This window comes from Podarcis raffonei, chromosome 16 (genome assembly GCF_027172205.1).
Source record: "Podarcis raffonei isolate rPodRaf1 chromosome 16, rPodRaf1.pri, whole genome shotgun sequence".
Classification (NCBI taxonomy): Eukaryota; Metazoa; Chordata; class Lepidosauria; order Squamata; family Lacertidae; genus Podarcis; species Podarcis raffonei.
In genome coordinates this window covers 10,279,168-10,299,841 of record NC_070617.1, presented here as the reverse complement: position 1 = coordinate 10,299,841, position 20,674 = coordinate 10,279,168, and the positions used below count along the sequence as shown (strand labels likewise).

At 44.7% G+C, this 20,674-nt stretch overlaps 2 protein-coding genes across 6 annotated transcripts in view; one reads left to right on the top strand and one right to left on the bottom strand.

The window, feature by feature from the left end:
* GON4L (gon-4 like) overlaps positions 1-1,707 on the top strand; it is a 47,146-nt gene extending 45,439 nt beyond the window's left edge. For all 4 annotated transcript variants that reach the window (XM_053369096.1, XM_053369095.1, XM_053369094.1 and 1 more), the window contains exons 31-32: positions 194-296; positions 1,460-1,707. In XM_053369096.1, the coding sequence (XP_053225071.1) occupies positions 194-296; positions 1,460-1,618 (262 nt within the window). In that variant the 3' untranslated portion in view covers positions 1,619-1,707. The remainder of the gene's footprint in view (positions 1-193; positions 297-1,459) is intronic.
* A 342-nt stretch (positions 1,708-2,049) lies between these two features.
* Positions 2,050-19,424, bottom strand: MSTO1 (misato mitochondrial distribution and morphology regulator 1). 2 transcript variants are annotated; one of them, XM_053369098.1, is made up of 14 exons: positions 19,136-19,424; positions 17,993-18,128; positions 16,551-16,620; positions 15,709-15,784; positions 15,255-15,303; positions 14,578-14,719; positions 14,335-14,452; positions 13,278-13,409; positions 11,752-11,904; positions 5,183-5,314; positions 4,193-4,377; positions 3,921-4,025; positions 3,718-3,833; positions 2,050-2,378 (listed from the first exon to the last, which is right to left on the bottom strand). In XM_053369098.1, the coding sequence occupies exons 1-14, from the start codon at positions 19,214-19,216 to the stop codon at positions 2,143-2,145; spliced, it is 1,731 nt and encodes a 576-aa protein (XP_053225073.1). In that variant the 5' UTR covers positions 19,217-19,424; the 3' UTR covers positions 2,050-2,142. The 2 variants fall into 2 exon arrangements, with proteins under 2 accessions (XP_053225073.1, XP_053225074.1); XM_053369099.1 differs by lacking the exon at positions 19,136-19,424 and adding an exon at positions 18,751-18,821.
* Between the last annotated feature and the right edge of the window lie 1,250 nt (positions 19,425-20,674).

Sequence of the window (20,674 nt, the reverse complement as noted above, 5' to 3'; positions counted from 1 at the left end):
TGCCTGTAGGCCGTTTCACTGAGTTTAAAGCCGTTCCCCTGTGGATGGTGTGATTCTGTTAAAGGCTAACAGTGAGGACTTTCTTAAACACAAGCCTCCATCTGACAACGAGCCTTGTGGGATTCATGAAGTCTGGTCCAAGGAGCAGCCCACTCCAGTTCCCTTTTCCCAGTGTCAGGTGTTTCTCTTTCAGAGAGGCTGACCGGGTCATTCTGACCACTTGCCAGGAGCGAGGAGCTCACCCGGACACATTCAGTGCCATCTCGCAGCAGCTGTGCAACAAAACGGCAGAGGAGGTGAGTCCTTGGGTAGACAAATCTCTTGGAAGCGTTGAGTTCTTCTGTAAAGCTTAGGAATCCCTGGGTCCATAGGTACGACTGGTGACACTTTACCCATGCAGTTACGATTGCATGTATTTCCAATTTCACAAAATAAATAGGATCCACGCTGAGCTGCTCTGCCAATTGTGTGCTGTGGTCCCTTTAAGAATATGCACCGAGTGACAGGATGAAATGCAGTATACAGATAAGGACACTTTCAAAGAAGAAAGTTTAACTGAGCAGGGAGAACCCTGTGTTTCAATCTTAGCTGGACAGTTGGCAATATTCAGAGATCCCTCTATGTCTATGGCCAATCGTTGGTGGCACATTATCTTGTATTTGAATACAGGGTTTATTTTACGAGCCAGGAAATAATTTCTTGTTCAGTGGTGGATTTAGGGTAGAAGGTAAGTGTGCAATTGCTTATCTTTCCAATAATAATAATAATAATAATAATAATAATAATAATAATAATAATAATAATAATTTATTATTTGTACCCCGCCCATCTGGCTGGGTTTCCCCAGCCACTCTGGGCGGCTTCCAACAAAGATGAAAGATACACTAAAATGTCACATATTAAAAACTTCCCTGAACAGGGCTGCCTTCAGATGTCTTCTGAATGTCAGGTAGATGTTTATCGCTTTGACATCTGATGGGAGGGCGTTCCACAGGGCGGGCGCCACTACCGAGAAGGCCCTCTGCCTGGTTCCCTGTAACTTGGCCTCTCGCAGTGAGGGAACCGCCAGAAGGCCCTCGGAGCTGGACCTCAGTGTCCGGGCAGAACGATGGGGGAGGAGACGCTCCTTCAGATATACTGGACCGAGGCCGTTTAGGGCTTTAAAGGTCAGCACCAACACTTTGAATTGTGCTCGGAAACGTACTGGGAGCCAATGTAGGTCTTTCAAGACCGGTGTTATATGGTCTCGGCAGCCGCTCCCAGTCACCAGTCTAGCTGCCGCATTCTGGATTAGTTGTAGTTTCCGGGTCACCTTCAAAGGTAGCCACAGGTAGAGCGCATTGCATTCCTACCTTCATCTAAAAAAATGAAATAGTATCAGTTGTCAGACTAGATTAGCTTTGGAGGCAATTTGCTTGTCTCACCTTCTCCCTCCATTACAACCCTGTTCTGCTGTCAGGTCGCCCATCGGTTCAGGGAACTGATGACTTTATTTCACACGGCTTGTGATGTCAGCTCAGAGGACGAAGAAGATGGAATGAGCACCAGCAACACTGACCAGCTTTCTGACAAAGACCCAGTCCTCTCTGAGGAAGAGCAGGAGGAACAAGGCTTTTGAAAGGCTGAGCCAGTACTACTGAAGAGGAATGGAGGCGGCTGGGCAATCTTTTTTGCATATGGCTCCAGAGAACTCCATCTGACCCCCACCTCCCAAGATTCCCCCTTCCATAAAAAAGTGGGGTCTGCTGTGTGATGGAAGTCATGTAGGCTGCACTCATTCTTGGATAATGGCTGGTGTAAATATTTTAAATAGTAGGAAAAATATGTACATTCTCTCTTTGTGCTGCTTCTGAGTGAATATTTATTGTGGCAGTTGTATTTTAAGGAATAAAAAGTAATTCCTGTTGTAGAAGATGAAGAGCACCTTCTTACCTCTGCGCACAGAATCTGTCAGGTTACCGCAAGCCTGAAGGTCAGGCAGATGACTTTTTTGAAAATACCTTGAGCTTAACAGCTGTAGTAGCACAAGACATGATGCATAATGGAGGAGACTGTATTAGGGGATTTATTGTTTTTATAAATGTGTGCAAGGGCTAGTAGGTGTTTTCCTGTTCAAAGGCACTGCAGAAAATACGCACACACTCAGTCCGCCTCATCCTCCGAATCTGCTGCTGAGCCCCCGCTCTCTTTGTAACAGTGAGACAGTGTCCTCAGCTGCTCCAGAGCTTCCTCAAAGTCATCCATTTCAACTCCAACCGAGAAAAAGCTTGCCCATCGCCGGACGTCAACTTGGCGCAGCTCTTCGTAGAAACTGCCAAGGGTTTTACGCAGGATAGCCAAGGACTGGAGGGCTCCGAAGACAGGGATACTTTCAACAGCTGTGTAGGAGAGAATGAAAGGATTTGAGAAAACAGTGGCAGCAGTGCCAGAGCACCTTTGTGTCTACTGCCCCCGTAGCTTGTGCAGCATAACCCATCTTCCAAATGAGGCTGGTGCCCCCCCCCAACTCTTGCCTTGTGCTAGTGCAAAAGGGAGGGAGAGATAATACCAGCAAGCCTTGCTTCACTGGGACAATGCTGGCCTATTGAGAATCAATGTTTCTACAACACAGTGGTGGGAAAGTGACGGAAAACATTAAACGGGAAGGGCTTGCCGATCGAAAGGTCGGCGGTTCGAATCCCCGCGGTGGGGTGCGCTCCCGTTGTTCGGTCCCAGCGCCTGCCAACCTAGCAGTTTGAAAGCACCCCCGGGTGCAAGTAGATAAATAGGGACCGCTTACTAGCGGGAAGGTAAACAGCGTTTCCGTGTGCGGCTCTGGCTCGCCAGAGCAGCGATGTCACGCTGGCCACGTGACCCAGAAGTGTCTCCGGACAGCGCTGGCCCCCGGCCTCTAGAGTGAGATGGGCGCACAACCCTAGAGTCTGTCAAGACTGGCCCGTACGGGCAGGGGTACCTTTACCTTTTTACTTGGCTAGTCACTGAACTAGCTTCTTGCCAAACTTTCTGCACATATGATCTATGCAAGCCCTTCCCAGCCTCATGCCCTCCAGACTAACCCCAAGGGGTGAGGGGGAGCTGTCGTCCAACACATGGAGGGCCACACTCATGTCCTATGCACATGCCCCAACCAATCAGGGATCAACCACACATTAAATGCACAGGGGTATAAAGAATGGTTGAATAACTTGTCGGGCTCTAACCCCCATCAGCCCCAGGCAGTAGGGCAAATGGTCAAGGATGAGGGGAGCTGCAGTTCAGCAACAGGAAGGGCACAGGCTCCTGAGCCCTGAGCTATGCCAACTGGCAGTGATGGGCCATGGTCCCTTTTTAAACTGGAACTGCTGGGAATTGAAAGTGGGAGCGGCTGTCTGTAAAACTCTTCTACTGAACTGGGAGGAGAGGTCAAATACTTAGGCCCCTACCCATCATCCCGGAACTTCCACATTGCAGCCCTGACCCAGTTTATGTAGAAGCAAGTCTTTCTGAGTACAGTGGAGCTGACTTCTGCAGTAAGCGGGGTCAGGAGTGCAGCCACAGTAAAAGTGCCAAGATAGTTTCAAGTGGGTTTCTAACAGGTTACCTCGCAGAACTCCACATTCCCACTTTTCTTTACCCCTCACCACAAAAGTTATAATGGGCCAAACACAAACCTGAGACTTCACATTCTCAGCTGAGTGACCACCTTCTACTGCATTATCCAGAGCCCAGGCTTCTTACCTGCTGAAGCGCTAGAAGGTTTCTCCACGAGGAATCCATGCTTGTTGAGGAGAGGAGAGAAGAACTGGGGGTAGGGAGCCAGCAGCTTGCAAGGGCCTCGAAGTAAGTGTGATGTGCTGTTCCGCAAGCACAAAACAAGCATTAGGGACAGAAGCCCGGTCACCACCTTTCCTATACCCCCGCACCCTTCCTGTTTCACTAACCTCAAGGTTCTGGGGGAGACGGTGTACAAGTAGCGGGCCAGCACCTCCTGTCCAGTCTCACACATGTGGAGGACAGACTTCGGCTCAGTGCCTGGAGGGGAATTGCTACAAGAGACGCAAAATGGGGAATGGGTCAAGGCTGCAGGGATGTGTATGTGTGTTTGTACTAAAGTCATCTGCATAGCTCTGCAAAAAGTGAGAGGAGTAACCCACTCTAGGCCACTCCCCTGCCACCACTGAAGGAAGAACCCCCACCCACCCAAACCTCTTACCTGACTTGGTGCTCCTTGCCGATTCCTCTCAGCACAACAGACTGAGCGAAGCAGTGGCTCTCTCTTTGCTCGCCACAGGAAGACAGTGGGCTCCAGGGCATGGCAGGCTGCTGGTTGCACAGAGCATCAGGTAGGGACTGCTCTTGTGCCACAGGAAATGGTACAGCTGCTACTGCAGCTGCTACCTGGAGGAGGAGGCATACAATGATCACCAGCAGATGTAGGACTAGAAGGGACTGACTTCTCCAAAGCCCTGACAGGTTACCCCAAAGTGCTGTGTACCAGAACGAGTGAAAATGCCAGAAGCAACCAAGGTGCGCCACAAGAGTGGGACTCCAGCAAGTGGGCCAGATCATGCTTGGAAAGGAAAGAAAAACCCAACTTGGAGAAAATTGTGAGTTTTAAAAGCCATTAAGCTTTTTTGCACACAGAGCAAAACAAGAAATAAACTGGTTTCACTGCTTTCAGTGCACTGACTGGTCAAAATTGGGGCCTAATTATGAAGCAAAACTATGATCTGGCAGATTTCCCCAAAAGGAAGTTCTGATGGGGGTGAAATTTCATCCCTGCCGGTATCTGATGGCCCACAGGGAGGATTCTCTTCCCAAATATGTCACTATTAATGCATTTAAACTCCTATTTTAAAATACTTTGTATGCACAAGGTGCCAGGTTTCATCCCTGGCGTCTCCAGGTAGGGCTGGAGAAAGACTCCCTGCCTGAAACCCTGGAGAGCTGCTGCCAGTCAGGGTTGACAACACTGAGTGAGCCAGAAAGTCCAATAGTCCAAATTGGTATAAGCTATAACAGCTAATCCAGACAAACTAGTGCTGGAACGTTTAAGGCACTTAGTAACTGAGTGCACACTCCTGGTCCTGATGGAAGCTGTTCTCATTTTACAATAGAAATCCTGTGACTTCCAACCATGCTTTTGAGCGATTGAAGGGTTGGCTAGGGAAATGGCAGGAGTTCAAAGAGAATCACGTAGTACCTTCCGCCCAGAGAAATTCAGGGCCTCAGCAAGATGTGACATGGAGATGGCTGACGTCTGGAGCCGGTAGGGAACAGTGACCGTGTCCAGGGCTGTGGCGAGGATGGCACTCGTGTGATAGTCCAGTGCTGCCTGCAGAGGGTTATAAAATCAAGGCACAGTCATATCAAGGAATATCTCCTCCCCAAAGTTCCGATTTCTGCTCCCAGCAGATGCTATTTGAGTCTAGTGCACTGTGCATTGCAAAAAGACAATTCTGATGGCTGAAATTCCAGTTTGAAACTAAGGAAAAGAAGTTATGAGGATCCTTAGAAGCAGGACCAGGGGAAATGAGGGAAGGTGATACAGGATGCACAAACTTCACACACAGCTCGGACTTCCGGTTAGCGCCAGCGCTTAATGGCGGATCTCACCCGGAGCTCCGGGAGAGGTCTGCTTCGTAGGTTCGGGTCCTGTCAGCTACGGCGGAGCGGGGACCCTCAAAAATCACAGGCGTGTTGCCTGTGAACCGGAGACTCGGCGGGCACCTTTGCGCCCCCCCGACGCTGTGAAATAGCCTTTTTAAAGGCTGCGGATCAGCGGAGGGTGTGAGGAGCGGTGCTGAGAGTCGTCTTCACCCAGCCTGCGAAGCGAAGCCGCGTCGCCATTAGCGGAGAGCGCTGATTTCTTCCGGCGAAAATTGGATCAAAAAAAACAACTATCCGTGAGTAGGATTGACCGCTAAAATACAATTGGACATTAAAATTAAAGAAATTGGGTACCGAGACGGATAAGCACTAAAAAGGAAGTCTGCTTTCCGTTCTGTAGCAAGATCAAAGCGAAAGGCACTCTAGCTGTAACTGCTTGAGAGGAAATTTGCGGAAATTAAGAAATCCACCACCAAAGCAAAGAACTCCCTCCCCGAAGGCAGAAGGGGGGGGAAGAAGACTTTAAAGTGTTTCTCTGCCAATTTTTAAAGAACTGAGTTAAATATCGCTGTTCTTATACCTGGGATCGGACTGCCGGAGGAAAGGTACCGGCTAAGGACTGCTGCTATAAGAAGGTTAAAAAGTATCTTTAATTGACTTTGGTTACTCTCAACTTGAAATATTTATTTTGTTGCATTGTAAAGTTACTTATTGGACACTATTGACTTGGATCCCTTAGAAAGAGAAAAGAACAATTGGAAGGGACTAGGAAAACTTTTGTTTATTTTTAAGAGAGTGTGGGACTATTTGGAGAAGTAAAAAATTGACTCTGCGCCCTCTAGAGGATTTACAAATTGCTACAGCAACAAGTGAAGTGTAAAATTTGAGAACTTTTGTTTGACAGTTTAAGAGTGTGGGAATGACCTTGACTAAAAGACTTTGTTATGGCAGATGGTAAAGACAAAGGGGATTTATAAGAAACAACTTTGAGATCTGGCAAACAATATAAAATTGACTCTTTCATGCAGAGAAGGGCTTCTGTATCAGGAGCCTCTGGAACTACAGCTGCTCCAAAGGCAAGAGTGAAAACAATGTCTACAGAAGAATCATTTGCCAAGGTACTTGAGAAGATAAATGACTCTTTGGAGGAACTAAAAAAGCAAGGTGCAGAAACTAAAGCACAAGTGGCTGAAACTAAAATACAAGTTGCTGAAACAAATAAGAAAATTGAAGAAATCTCTGGGAAAATTGATTCAAATACAAAAAGTATAACTGACCTTGGGAATAAAGTGAACTCAAATGCAGAAGCAATTGGGAAAATACTGGAAGAATCATCTACAACAAGAAAGATAGCTGAGGAAGCTAAAGAAATTGCAACTGCTGCTGAAGGAAAATTTCCACCAGTGTTTAAGAAACTAGACGAATATGAACTGGCATTTTCTATGCAGGATATGCAACGCAAGGAGAGGAATTTAAGGATCAGACTTATGCCGGAAAAGGAAGAAGACAACCTGGTGGACTATTTGACAAAAGAATTTTCTGACTTTTGGAAGCAGGAGCTGGATAAAGAAGCATTTAAGATAGAAAGCGCTTTCAGATTGGGAGCAAGGCAGAGGAAGAATCGACCCAGAGATTGTCTTATAACTCTAAGATCAAAGGAGGAGCGAGACAAAATATTGAACCTGCATTACCAAACAACCCTTCGAATTGAAGATTTTCATATTGAGATCTTCAAAGACATTCCTAAGAGTATCTTGGACGCAAGAGGACACTACAAGGACTTGGTGATACTGCTGAGAAGGAACTACATACCATTCAGGTGGGAGTTCCCCCAAGGCCTGTCTTTTAAATACAAGGGGAAGAAGAGAAGAATAAAGACTGTGAGTGATAAAGACAAGTTCTTGGGAGAACACGAAGAAGACCTACAGAAAGAGACGCATCCAGGACAAGGGCATCCTTCATTAGATACGGATACGGAACCACCGACAAACGAAGAACAAAAATTGGGAGCTGTAGGAGGAAAGAGCAAATAACCCCATCATGGACTTGCAGCTTCTTACCTGGAATTGTAACGGTTTGAACATCCCTAGAAAGAGAAAAAATATATTTCATGCTTTGAAGAAAGACCAATTGGACCTAATTTGTTTACAGGAGACCCATGTGACAAGAGCTCATAGAAGGTTATTAATAAATAAAAGATTGGGACAAGAATTTATTTCTTCAGACAGAGTAAAAAAGAGAGGAGTGGTGATTTATGCAAAGGAGAAGCTGCAACCGAAACAAATTTTTAAAGATGATCAAGGAAGATATTTGGCAATTGAAATTCAATTTCAAGGAGAGAAGTATTTGATAGTGGGAATTTATGCACCAAATGAAGGGAAAGCTGAATTTTTTAAGAAGCTGCACGAGATTTTGATGGATTATATGGATTACAAATTAATCATGATGGGAGACATGAATGGAGTAGTTTCAACAAATATGGATAAAGCACAAAGACAGGTTGTAACAAAAGATGGAAGACTACCAAAGACCTTTTTTGAAATGACTGACAATATGGACTTGATCGATATATGGAGAACAAAACACCCATTAGAAAGAGAGGGAACCTTCTTTTCTGAAGCCAAAATGACATGGACAAGGATCGACCAAATTTGGGTGACTAGCAATATGGCGCAGAACATAAAGAGAGTGGAAATCTGCACAAAAACTTTCTCCGACCATAATGCAGTAAAGATGGTGATGAGGCAAACAACAACTGGCTCCTTTAGATGGAGAATGAATGACACCTTACTTAGAGATGAGGAGATTTGCAAGAAGGCCCAAAAAATTTTGAAAGACTATTTTGAAATTAACCTCAGGACTAAAGTAGAAAAAAGAATAGTATGGGACGCAAGCAAAGCCGTGATGAGAGGGTTTCTGATACAACAAAATACACTGAAGAAAAGAAAACAAAACGAGAGGAAGGAAAAATTTTTGGAAAAGATAAGAGAAGGGGAAAAGAAACTAAGATTGAAGCCAAAATCACAAGAGATTCTAAGAGAAATTAAATTTTATCAAACACAATATATGGAACTGACGAATCAAGAACTAGAGTGGAAAATTAAGCAAATGAGACAAAAGACTTTTGAATCTGCTGACAAATGTGGCAAGCTACTGGCTTGGCAAATAAAGAAGAGACAAAAACTCAACACGGTAACAAACATAGAAGTGGAAGGAAAGAATATAAGCAACCCAGCTGAAATTAGAAACTGTTTTCAGAACTACTTTAGACAACTTTACACACAAGGGCCGCAAAAAGAAACAGATATACAACAATTCCTCGAGAAAAATGGGCTGAAAAAGATTTCGCAGGAAAGTAAGACAATTTTGAACCAGGAGATAACAGCACAGGAAATAGAAGATGCCATTCAAAATATGACGTTGGGCAAATCACCTGGACCGGATGGACTGACTTCCAAATATTACAAAGTTTTGAAGGAAGGACTTATACAACCTTTGAAGGAAGTCTGTAATGAGATCATGAAGGGGAAAAGGGCACCCGATACGTGGAGAGAGGCCTACATTACACTTATACCAAAGACAGAGACTGAAAAGACCCAACTTAAGAACTACCGACCCATCTCCTTACTAAATGTGGATTACAAAATCTTTGCTGATGTTTTAGCAAAGAGACTGAAAAGAGTTTTGATGGAGGAGATTCATGGGGACCAAGCGGGCTTTCTCCCGAAAAGGCATTTGTCGGACAATGTAAGGAATATAATTGACATTTTGGAGAAGCTGGAAGTGAATATAAACACTAAGGCTGTTTTGATATTTGTGGATGCCGAGAAAGCCTTTGACAACATTTCTTGGAGTTTTATGTTGAAGAACCTCCGGGGGATGGGGGTAGGCCAAGGGTTTGAAAATGGTATAGGTGCAATATATTCTGAACAGAAAGCAAAATTGATTGTAAATAATGTTGTAACAGAAGAGTTTAAGATTGAAAAAGGGACACGACAGGGGTGCCCTATTTCCCCATTACTTTTTATATCGGTCCTTGAGGTTTTGCTTAATATGATCAGGAGGGACCAGTTGGTTAAAGGCATTCAGGTCGGAGTCAAACAATACAAATTGAGAGCATTTGCAGATGACCTGGTACTTACATTACAGGAGCCAGAAGCTAGCACGAAAAGAGTTTTGGAAATAATCCAAGAGTTTGGTCAATTGGCAGGATTTAAATTGAATAAGTTAAAGACTAAGGTATTGGAGAAAAATCTAACACAGATTGAAAAAGAAAGGTTTCAGAATGAGACGGGGTTGTCTGTGGTTAAAAAAGTGAAATATTTGGGGATAAACATGACAGCTAAGAATGTGAATTTATTTAAAGATAACTATGAAAAAACTTGGACAGAAGTGAAAAAAGACCTGGAGATTTGGTCAAATCTTAAGCTTTCCTTGTTAGGTCGAATTGCAGTTATAAAGATGAATGTATTGCCAAGAATGTTGTTTTTGTTTCAAGCATTGCAAATAATGGATAAAATGGACTGTTTCAAGAAGTGGCAAAAAGACATATCTAAATTTGTCTGGCAGGGCAAAAAGCCCAGAATTAAATTTAAGATATTAACGGACTCAAAGGAAAGAGGGGGGTTTGCTCTGCCAGATTTTAAACTGTACTATGAAGCGGCAGCTTTCTGCTGGCTGAAAGAATGGCTGCTTCTTGAAAACACAGACATTTTGGATTTGGAAGGTTTTAATAATATTTTTGGGTGGCATGCATACTTGTGGTATGACAAGGTTAAAGCACACAAAAGTTTTAAAAACCATATTGTCAGGAAAGCATTATTAAATGTCTGGGTCAGATATAAAGATTTGCTGGAAAGTAAAACTCCAAGGTGGCTGTCGCCAATGGAAGCTAAGGCAGTTAAAAAGTTAAACATGGAGTCTAAGTGGCCAAGATATTGGGAAATTTTGGAAAAGGAAGGGGACAAACTGAGATTGCAGAGTTTTGAGAAATTAAAAGGGAAGGTGAGAGATTGGTTGCACTATCATCAAATAAATGAAGCGTTTAAAGTGGACAGTAAAATTGGCTTTCAGGTGGAAAAATCAAAATTGGAGACAGAACTGTTAGAACCCAGTACTAAGAATTTGTCAAAGATGTATAATTTGCTGCTGAAATGGAATACAGAAGATGAAACGGTTAAATCAGCTATGATTAAATGGGCTCAGGACATTGGTCATAATATTTTGTTTGCTGATTGGGAAAAGTTGTGGACCACCGGGATGAAATTTACGGCATGTAATGCCTTAAGAGAAAATATTATGAAAATGATCTATAGGTGGTACATAACCCCAGTCAAGCTTGCAAAGATTTACCATTTGCCTGACAATAAATGTTGGAAATGTAAAGAAAAGGAAGGTACATTTTTTCACCTTTGGTGGACGTGCCCGAAGATTAAGGCATTCTGGGAAATGATCTATAATGAACTTAAAAAGGTATTTAAATATACTTTCACCAAGAAACCAGAGGCCTTTCTCTTGGGTATTGTTGGCCAAGGGGTGTTAAAGACAGATATAACTTTTTTTATGTATGCTACAACAGCAGCTAGAATACTTATTGCGAAGTACTGGAAGACGAAAGATCTACCCACACTGGAAGAATGGCAGATGAAGGTGATAGACTACATGGGCTTGGCAGAAATGACGAGCAGAATCCGAAACCAGGGAAGAGAAACAGCGCAAGAAGAATGGAAAAAATTCAAGGACTATTTAAAGAAATATCACAAAGTTAATGAAAGTTAGAATGATGATGGACTGAAAGTAAATGGTTACTATTAGTAATGGTTAAGACAAGGAGAACAAGGAAGGTTAGTCTAAACTTAAATTAAAATAAGGGAAGATTTGCTGAGTAATTGATAAGAATTTGGAACACAGAAAAGGGAGGCATGAGGAAGTCGGGGAAGGAAGGTATAAGAAATTAGGATATGAAATGGTACATGTTTTTTGTTTTGTTTTTGTTTCTGTTTTTGTATGTTTATGTATGTTATGTTTATATGGAAAACTTTTTGAATAAAAATATTACAAAAAAAAAAAAAACTTCACACACAGCTCAAAGGAGTTCGTATTCCTCCATCCTCCGTGTGTGCGCGCAGGCATACCCAGGTGTCCACCTGCAGGAATACTGACCTCATAGTGCACGTATGGGAGTGTAATGGGGGGCGCTGGTCTGAGCCCCAGGCTTCCGTATAGTGACAAGGGGCAGAAGAGCGAACTGTGGCTGGAAAGATGGACCATCGCCAAGACTGTGTTCATGAGCCTGTAAAAATTCCTTTGTGGAATCTGCAAGGTGGTAGAAAAGGAGTCACACCAGAAGGGTAGTGTTGCACAAAAACTCTCAGTGCGTACTTGGTGCAAGTGGGAACAGTGAGTCTGTCTTTATGCAATTTCTTTTTGTGGGGGTGGGGGGTGGGAATTGACAATGAGATTATTTATTTTCAACAGGACAAATTACAGAACATGGGACAGGCAGTCCAACAAAACAGTTCGGGAGGTGCAGGATATGGAAGGGAGAAACAGTTTGCAATTGGGGACTGGGAAGTGAGACAAAGAGAGCCCATTCTAATGAAAGTTTGCTCTAGATCCAAGTGCAGGTATTTCCAGACTAACTGTGCTAACTCCATACGCTTAGCGCTTCTAAAGGATTTGTTTCAGCATTCATCAAATGGGGTTGCACCCAATGTCATTCAGAATACACCCATTGAAATTAATGGGCATTACTAAGTTAGGGCCATTAGTTTCAATAGGTCTACTCTGAGAACAAATTAGTAGGCTATAACCCATAGTGAATTAGGAAATAAGAGTCCTAAGGCTACCACTTATGCATCTCTCCTGCCTTCAAATATCTAATAAGTAGGTCTTTGAGTAACTAATTAACTTTTACCTAAATATCTTATTAATGAACTGACTACACAATCTTGAAGAAGAGCTAATAGATTAATCTAAGATCTTTCTAGACATCAACTAATTAAGAATTCTGCTTGTTGTCAAAACTAAGTTACTTAATTATCATTTCCTTTCATCCTGTTTCTGATGTTTTAACGAAGTTCTTCAATAAATATTTTTGAACTGTTTTCCCACTAGATGCATTGATGTGTTTACTGAATCACATGAAAAGGAAAATCAAATCTATATAGTGGTCTTGGGGTATTGTACTTTATAACGATGGCTAGAATCTTCTATGCTAGACCATGGAAAAATGCCCATAAGCCAAGCTAAAAGTGATTTGATCAGGAAACTTTGGGAGCAATTCAGTATAATAAAGCTGGAATTTAGTACAGTATCCCAATATGTTAAGCGGGAATGAGGGATATCAGGAGGAGCGATAGTTTATATTATTTTATAGAGTTTTACTGTGAGAGGAATATAATATTAACTAGCTAATAAATGCTTAGGATGATCCCTGGAATGTATTTAATCATATTTATTATATTCCGTTATAAACAATTATATTCAACCAGGTCTGATTATATTTAGTCAGGTGTAAGTATATGTCCAGCTACATTTATCTTCCCAGCTTAAGCCCAGCTCTCCATCCTCTACACAACACTCGTTCTCAGTGAGGAGATCTCTGAACTGCTTTCATTCCTAACCAATAACATTTTTCAGGAGGGGAGGGAAGAGCAAAGAGTTTGCATAGAGGGGGGCATACTTACGGCTCCGTTAAGCACTGGCGTCAGCCCCCATGTCAGGACTCCCTTCCCTGCATACTCATCCTGAAGCAGCTCCGTGACCTTTGCCCCAACCCCTGAAAATCCGTTGTGCAGGTCACAGAGAACCTGGAATCCCTGTGCAAGGAGGGAAATGTGCAGATACATTGTGATCAGCGGCCAGAATTGGGGTGACCTGACAACTCAAGAGTTGGTGCCTGCACACTGCTGCAAGCCCAGGCTGTGCCACATATAATCTCAGCTGCTTCACAGCCTTCCCCATGCTGAAGGGACAAATGCCCCAGGAACCTGGGTGCTGCTGACATTCAGCATGTTAAACCTGGGTGGTGCCACATCCTGACCAAGACACAGGCACAGCTTGCCTAAGAATTACGCAGTGCTATTGAAATGGGCTGCTCTATTGCTTTTCCAGTGATCTTGCCTCATCCCAGGGGTGGAAGGCAGGCTAGTGAGCTGGAGCACGAGACAAAGAGAGTAGACAAAGGGATCTCTGCTCCTAACTGACCAGCACTACTCAGTGCTGAATAGCTGGATGCACCAGAGGTTTCTGGCACAGCCTGCCATCTAAGTACCAGATGTTTCAGCCTGCAGGCCTCTCCCTGGCTGGTGTGAGGGGGACGGGAAAGGGAGAGAAGGGGATGAGCAGTGATGTCATGGCCGAGGGCCTGAGCAGCTTCTTCAGGAGGATCTGCTCCCTGCCGCCCGGCTCAAGTTCCAGGCCGAAGGAGGTAACTGTTATTTGCCAAGAAGTTGCCCAATATCTAAAATGCAATAACCACCTGCAAGACCCTGGAAACTGGGCCACTGTGCAGCCTCTATGGCACAGCTGTGGAAACCATGGCCTTCCAAATGCTGGACTCCAACTCCCATCAGCCCCCAGCCAGCAAGGGATGATGGGAGTTGTAGTCCAGCAACAGAAGGCCATAGATTATCCACCCCTGCTCTGGGACTAGACATGAGGGCCTGCTTTACTGCTGTTTCTCAAGTGAGCTGGCACCACCCACCCTTCTGGGCAGAACAAGAGACTATAGCAAATGCTCACCTGCAGGTAGTCACACTCTTCCACATAGAAGTGGAGCCTATCTTCGAGCTCCTCAAGGTATGTGCCCTCTTGTAGCAGCTTCTCCCCCTGTCCAAAAGTCTCCAGCCGGCTGGAATCCCTGAAAGAAAAGTGGGAGCATCGTTCCAAAGGCACCTTCCAGAGCAGGGCAGACAATATTCTAGCCAGCATCTCCTGGCCCGCCCAGGGAAAAGGTAGCCCAGAATGCTGAGAAACATTCCTTACCCATCGTGATTGTACTGGTAGATGGTTACTATGCTACGAGGGTGCAGGTGTGTGCGGAGGAAATCCGACCAGAAGCATGTCCTGCTCTCTGAGCAAGGCATCTTTGAAGTCTCGTCCTGCCTCTCACGGAGCGGAGGTCTGTCTGGAAGCAGAATGGTTATCACCACCATCTATTAATTTATATACTGCTTATGTGCCAAAATGGCTTCAGAACACAAGCATTGGCTGGGTGGAAATGGCTCTATCAATTTATCAGCCTGCTCGCCAGTGGCAAGTTCTTCTCTGTTATCAGGTGAGCACACCAGCACTTCCAGAAGAAGTTCTGCCCATGGGGGAGAAACCTCCTCTCTTTTATCCAACCCCCAACATAGAGAAAAGGAACCACAATTTATTTCACTTACTATTCAGGATTTTGTAGGCGGTGATAGCCGTCTAGGCATGACTTACTGCAGCAGCCTAGCAAAAGGGATTAACACCCCTTCATAGCCTATGTTTTCTGCAATTGCCAGAGGCACCCAGGGCAACCACAAATAATGGATTTGGCTAGCAAATGAAGCCAAAACTTGGAATACCTTGTGAACGGATCAGAAGCCTTCCTTAAAATACCCTTTGAAAACATATCTGCCCATTCTACCCCTGCAGGAAGCCATGCATGCAGAGCACACACACATCTTTACCACCAGGAAGGGTCCTTGGAGCAAAACCGCCATTGGGTGGTCTGTTATCCTGAAAAGAGAGAGACATTCTAACCTGAGGCTGTGATTTAGCCATAAAGGAATCAAGAGATCCATATAGCTGCTGGTAACTCAGGAGAAGCGAACCTGTAGCCCTCCAGATGCTGGTGGACAGCTTACAAACCTGGAGCTTACTATACACCCCTCAAACCAACAGCTGTCATTAGACTTCCCTGTGAATTGGTCTTACTCTTTTAAAACCATATAAGCTAGGGGCTATTTCTCCAGCTGCCCTTGGCATTTAACAGACAGTGGAAAGACGAGTGTTAGCAACTAATTCCAAGAAGGATTGCCAGGAACACAGGAATTTCCACCAAAGCAAAAGCGCCAGGCTTAACAACGCTGGTTCAAGGGCAGAAAAGAAACAGTGAAGCTCCAGGGGTAGAGGATATCTTACCTCCAGCCTGTTGAGGTCTGGCAGGAAAGGGTTCGCAGGGGATGGGTCTTCTTGGTGCGTCGTCAGATTTCCCTTCCTGAAAAATTGAGACTTTAAACCACATGGTTCTGCACAAATTGTAGCAGAGATTGAAGGGGTGTATGTGGAGTGCAGAATACTGCCCTCCCCTGCTGCCTTTAAAATACAGAGGATCTAGAGTGCCACACCACTGCTGCCCCAAATCTAGCAACTGTAATTAGGCAGATTAAAACTTCCAAGACTTGATGTCTGAGTTTGCTAGCTTTCTTCTTCCATTCCCACCACTTTTTTCTTTTCTGTCACAGCATCTAGTCATTATGCATGTGGGTAGGGAGAATGAGATTTTTTATCTGTCTATGGTGCTTAGTAAAGTTTCGGTTCTTTATACATGATGAATAACAAGATTTTCTGTTAATTTTAACTTGTTGAATAATGTTTCCCTCACAGAAACATCGGGTTTGTTAGTTTTTCTTTCCCATCAATATTGTAGAAAATGTCTCGATGTTCATGAAATGTTGGGGAACATAGTGAACTGTTGTGAAAAGAATACCATGCCCAGCCTGACATCTCCTAGCCTCCAAAATTGTAGCAGTAACCTGTCTACAACCATAGGGACTTGAAACATTTTTTAAAAGTTGAAATCAGAAACACCAGGAGTCCATTTTGTATACTATACAATCCTCACCTCTGTGCATCAATAATGCATTGAAAGCTGTTATTAGGTTTTCCCTACAATCATTAGTAAGCCATCCTATAGATCTGATTATGCTGTGCACAGGGTAGTTGTTTATACGTGTTTTTTTCAGGGGTGGGGAGGAACTCACCATGTCAAAGGGGTATTTGTTTTTGCATCTGCATACAGGCATCCCTCCTGCTTCAAAGAACTCAGGCTCCCTGCAGAGAAACAGAAAGCGCTGTCGCTGTGAAAGGTGCTTGTCAAGATAATAACCATGAATGCCCAGTATCCCAGATCAGAAGAGAGGCCACAGGAACTGAAGCATTTCCTTTTACTTTACGCCAGGGGAGCTCTAAGGGCCAACACTCAGCCTACATAATACACACCATACATAATACACACCATGGTACACACCATACATTTAAAGCAATGGCTTTCCAACAAATAATCCTGGGAACTGTAGTTTCCCCTAGTACTACAATTCTCAGCACCCTTACCAAACTAGTTCCCAGAGTGATTTGGCGGGGGAGTAATGTGCTTTGAGTGTATGGTATGTTACGCAGTCTAGGAAGGAAATTAGCTAGAACAGCAGCTCCCAAGACCAGATACTCTCTCTTGCAAAACTGGCAAGTCCCAGGGAGATTAGAAAACTTATACAGTGGGGACAGGTGTTTAATTGCATTGTGTTTCCAGTACACCACTTAGAGATGACTGTGAAGTGGTATACACACACTATTTAAATATATAAATAAAGCCAGCCAGTCTGACCAGTCACTAAATTTATTGGTCTTGTGGCTATCTATTGGAACCTAGCCTACCTCACAGGGTTGTTACAAGGATAAAAGGGGTGGGTACTGCATACATTGCCCCCTGATCTCCTTGCAGGAAGGGTGGGATAAAATAAATAAATACCAGCAATAACAACAGCAACAAGTAGGCAGAAACTGCAATTGCCACTTGCTGTCTGCTTTCATCAAATGGGCTGGGCTGCTTCTCCTTGCTTACAGAAACGATTGGTTGTACCTGCCTTGTGAGGGACAGTCACAGGACCATCTGCTCTGGGAGCAAGTGTCAGCAAGATCTCGGCTGCAACAGGAGTGACAATCAGCGGGCAGATTTTGGCTAGACCCTCAGAGGCCAAGGTCCCAACCTGAAAGGTTGGTAGTGTCTGGCATTTCCAGGAAGGCTGGGCCACCAGGATATTTCTCGGAGGACTGCCAAGGCCTGCAGCTATGTGGCTCACTTCCGCCCGAGCTGATTACAATAACTAACCTGAAATGTCTTAAGAATTTGTGCCTGAGCTCATTTCCTTTTTCTTCTTCCCTCCCCATCCATTTTTTTTCTTGTGTGTCATGCCATTTATCTGTTGTAACCCCGAGGGCAGGACTATATTCTTTTATTGATTTGTAAGCCACTTCACCAGAAGAGCAGGGTCTAAATGCTTTGAATAAAAACATTGAAGGAATGTGGCCTGTCTGTGTTTTCCTGCTTCCAACATGTGGCTTCCAGGATGCAGAAAATGACATGAAGAAGAGGGTTTGGGCTAAACTCTCCCAAAAACTATACTACACAATTCTGTATATCACCCACCTTTGAGGTCCATGAGGATGAGGCGGGGTGTGTATGTCTCTCGCCCCTGGAGAGTTCTTCCCGCTCGGAAGAGGACGTCATGGCAAATCCCTTCATCTGATTGTGCAGTTGCAGGATCCAAGCAGAATGAAGCTTCCTGGGAAGGGGGAACAAAATAATTTTTAAAATGCATGGGAAAAGAATTCTAAACCAGCAAGTACTCTATGGAGACACCTTTTGGTATATTTATTCCACTTATTTTGTAAGAGATGCTTTGAACTGGTGAAAGTAGAGATGTATGTCTCAGGCGGGGAGCCTGTGGCCCTCCAGATATTGTTGGACATCATTATTTGGGGCTTTTAATTTAGAGCCAAGTTAAGAGGAGACATGTATACAATTCTGCATGACACGGAGAAAGTGGTTAGAGAAAAGTTTTCCTCCCTCTCTCCAAAATGCTTGGGGACATCTAATGTTGGGAGACTCAGGACAGGCAAAAAATGAGGTAGGTTAGCCCCCAACCCCCTCCTATTTTATTCTCACAATAAGCTCAACTGAGAGAAACCAGCCCCAAACTTCTATTTTACTCACAACAACCACGTGAAGTAGGCTTCCCTCAAACCTCCTTTTATTTTGCTCATGCAACTATCCTGCGATGTAGCCTAACCACAAACCTCCTATTTGGGACGTGTTGTACCCATGAGGTCACTTTGCCCCGCACTGGCCCACTCGACCTTTCTGCTGGCGGAACCAGCACTGCCACAGAGCCACACAATACCCACCCCACATTTGTAAGATGGCGGCGGCTCCCCTTTGGAACTCCCTGCCTATTGAGATCAAGCAGGTGCCTTCAAACAGGACTAAGAAAATAGAGACAGGCCTAAGCAGGTGCTTAGAAAGCTGAGGTGATTTTAACCTGTTTTAGTTTTTTAACTTTGTATGTTTTATCAGATGGGTTGTGGTTTTTTCTTGATTTTTATCATTTTATGCCTTGGAGGTGGCTTTTCTTTTTCTTTTTTTACGGTCAAGCGCTGTATAAATTTTGTGAAATAAACAAGTATTTTCCCCCTCACGGCAACTGCCCTAGAAGCTGCGTAAACACGCTCGCCCCGCCCCTTCCCCGCCTGCGCGCGCACAGCCTGCCCAATCACAATCCTCTGATATTACCTGAAGCCCCCACCAGTGGGCTCCGACGCTCCCCGCGTAGTGGCCCAACTGGAGCGTCACCACCTCGCGGGCCCCCGACATCCCCCAACTGCCAATGGGAGCGGAGGGGGGAGGGGGCGGAGGACACGCAGAGCGGCCGTTAGGGAGCTGCGGCGGGCGGATGGGAAAGTGCGCACGCGCCGGAGCGAGCCGCGAGGCGGTTGACAAGTCGGCGACTGCACCGCGTACGTTGCGCGCGTGTCCGCGGGGAACCCCACCCCTTCCGCTCTCCTATTGGCTCAGGCGGGCCACCCAATTGCCTGCCGGCTTGCGGTCGGCGCGCGAGCCGGAAGGGTTCGTTGCGCCGCCTTGGTCTCTCCCCCCCCCCCATTGGCTTGGAGAACTAGGAAAGGGGGCGGAGCTGCATCGGGAGAGCCGCTCTAGGCATACCTTCGCCTGCGCAGCACCAGAGGCGGTAGGAATGAAGAAATGGAACAGACAAGACTTCCGGCGAAAATTTGAAAGCCGCCATATTGGCCACGGTTTTCTATGGAGGCTGGGTGATGCCGCTCTACCGCTTAGCTGGCATCTCTATGCTCCTGTAATAGTTGACGGGGAAGCAGTTTGGGGACAGCGCCACATAGATGCATTTTCACGCTGGAGGTGCCCAGAGGCGCAAATGGTGACAGCAGGATGGAAAGAATAAGAAAATATTTTAAAAACTCTGATCCTAACGGAGCCTGCCACCCGCTGATCTCAATGACTGAGCTATTCCTCCATCTCTTTAGCTAATTTGCAGCTTGCAAATGAAAAGATATGGCACAAAAGGAAAACAAGGAGAGGAGGGAAGAGGAAAACATACAAAATGCAGGGAGAAATTATTTTTATTTAGATGATTTACATACCACTATTTGCATAAGCCACACAGCCAGACTGAATGGACACAATTCACAGAGAAGACTCAAGTAAGAATACTTTCAGCAGAGGCAATGGAGCAGCTTCTCATCTAGCTACTGCAGCCTCATGGAATGGCAGCTAAAATATGACTGTTGCAACAAGGAAGGGAGCTTGTCTCTCAGCAAACCAGATGGCACGGTCCAGCTTACCATCCTACCCTCTGTAGTAGCTGGTTGGAAAGACACTGTAATAATGAGAACATTGGCCAACAGCTGGTCTCCATTTTTACAGTACACCCCAAAAAACCCAGTGTTGCCCCTCTTATTTTTTCTGTCTCTACAATTTTACAAAGTAAGGGCAAAATGTGATAATTTAAACACCTGGAAATTGCTTTTTTGTTTGTTTTTTCTCTTTTGAGTTTGAGACCAGAAGAAAGAACTCCTATTAGAAAACAACAGAAATCTGTGATTGGACAGCAAGGCTATCAGAGACCATGCTCTTCCTAACTCAGGTTGAAAAACAATGCTAAGTTTTTTTTTTTAAAATAGTCTGAATCTCTTACCACCGTCCTTTGTCTTATGTTCCTGTGGCTGAGTGAGGTTCTTATGAGAACTCTCAATGTAGCATACACAGTGGAGAGTGCAGGTAAAAGATGGCAATGTT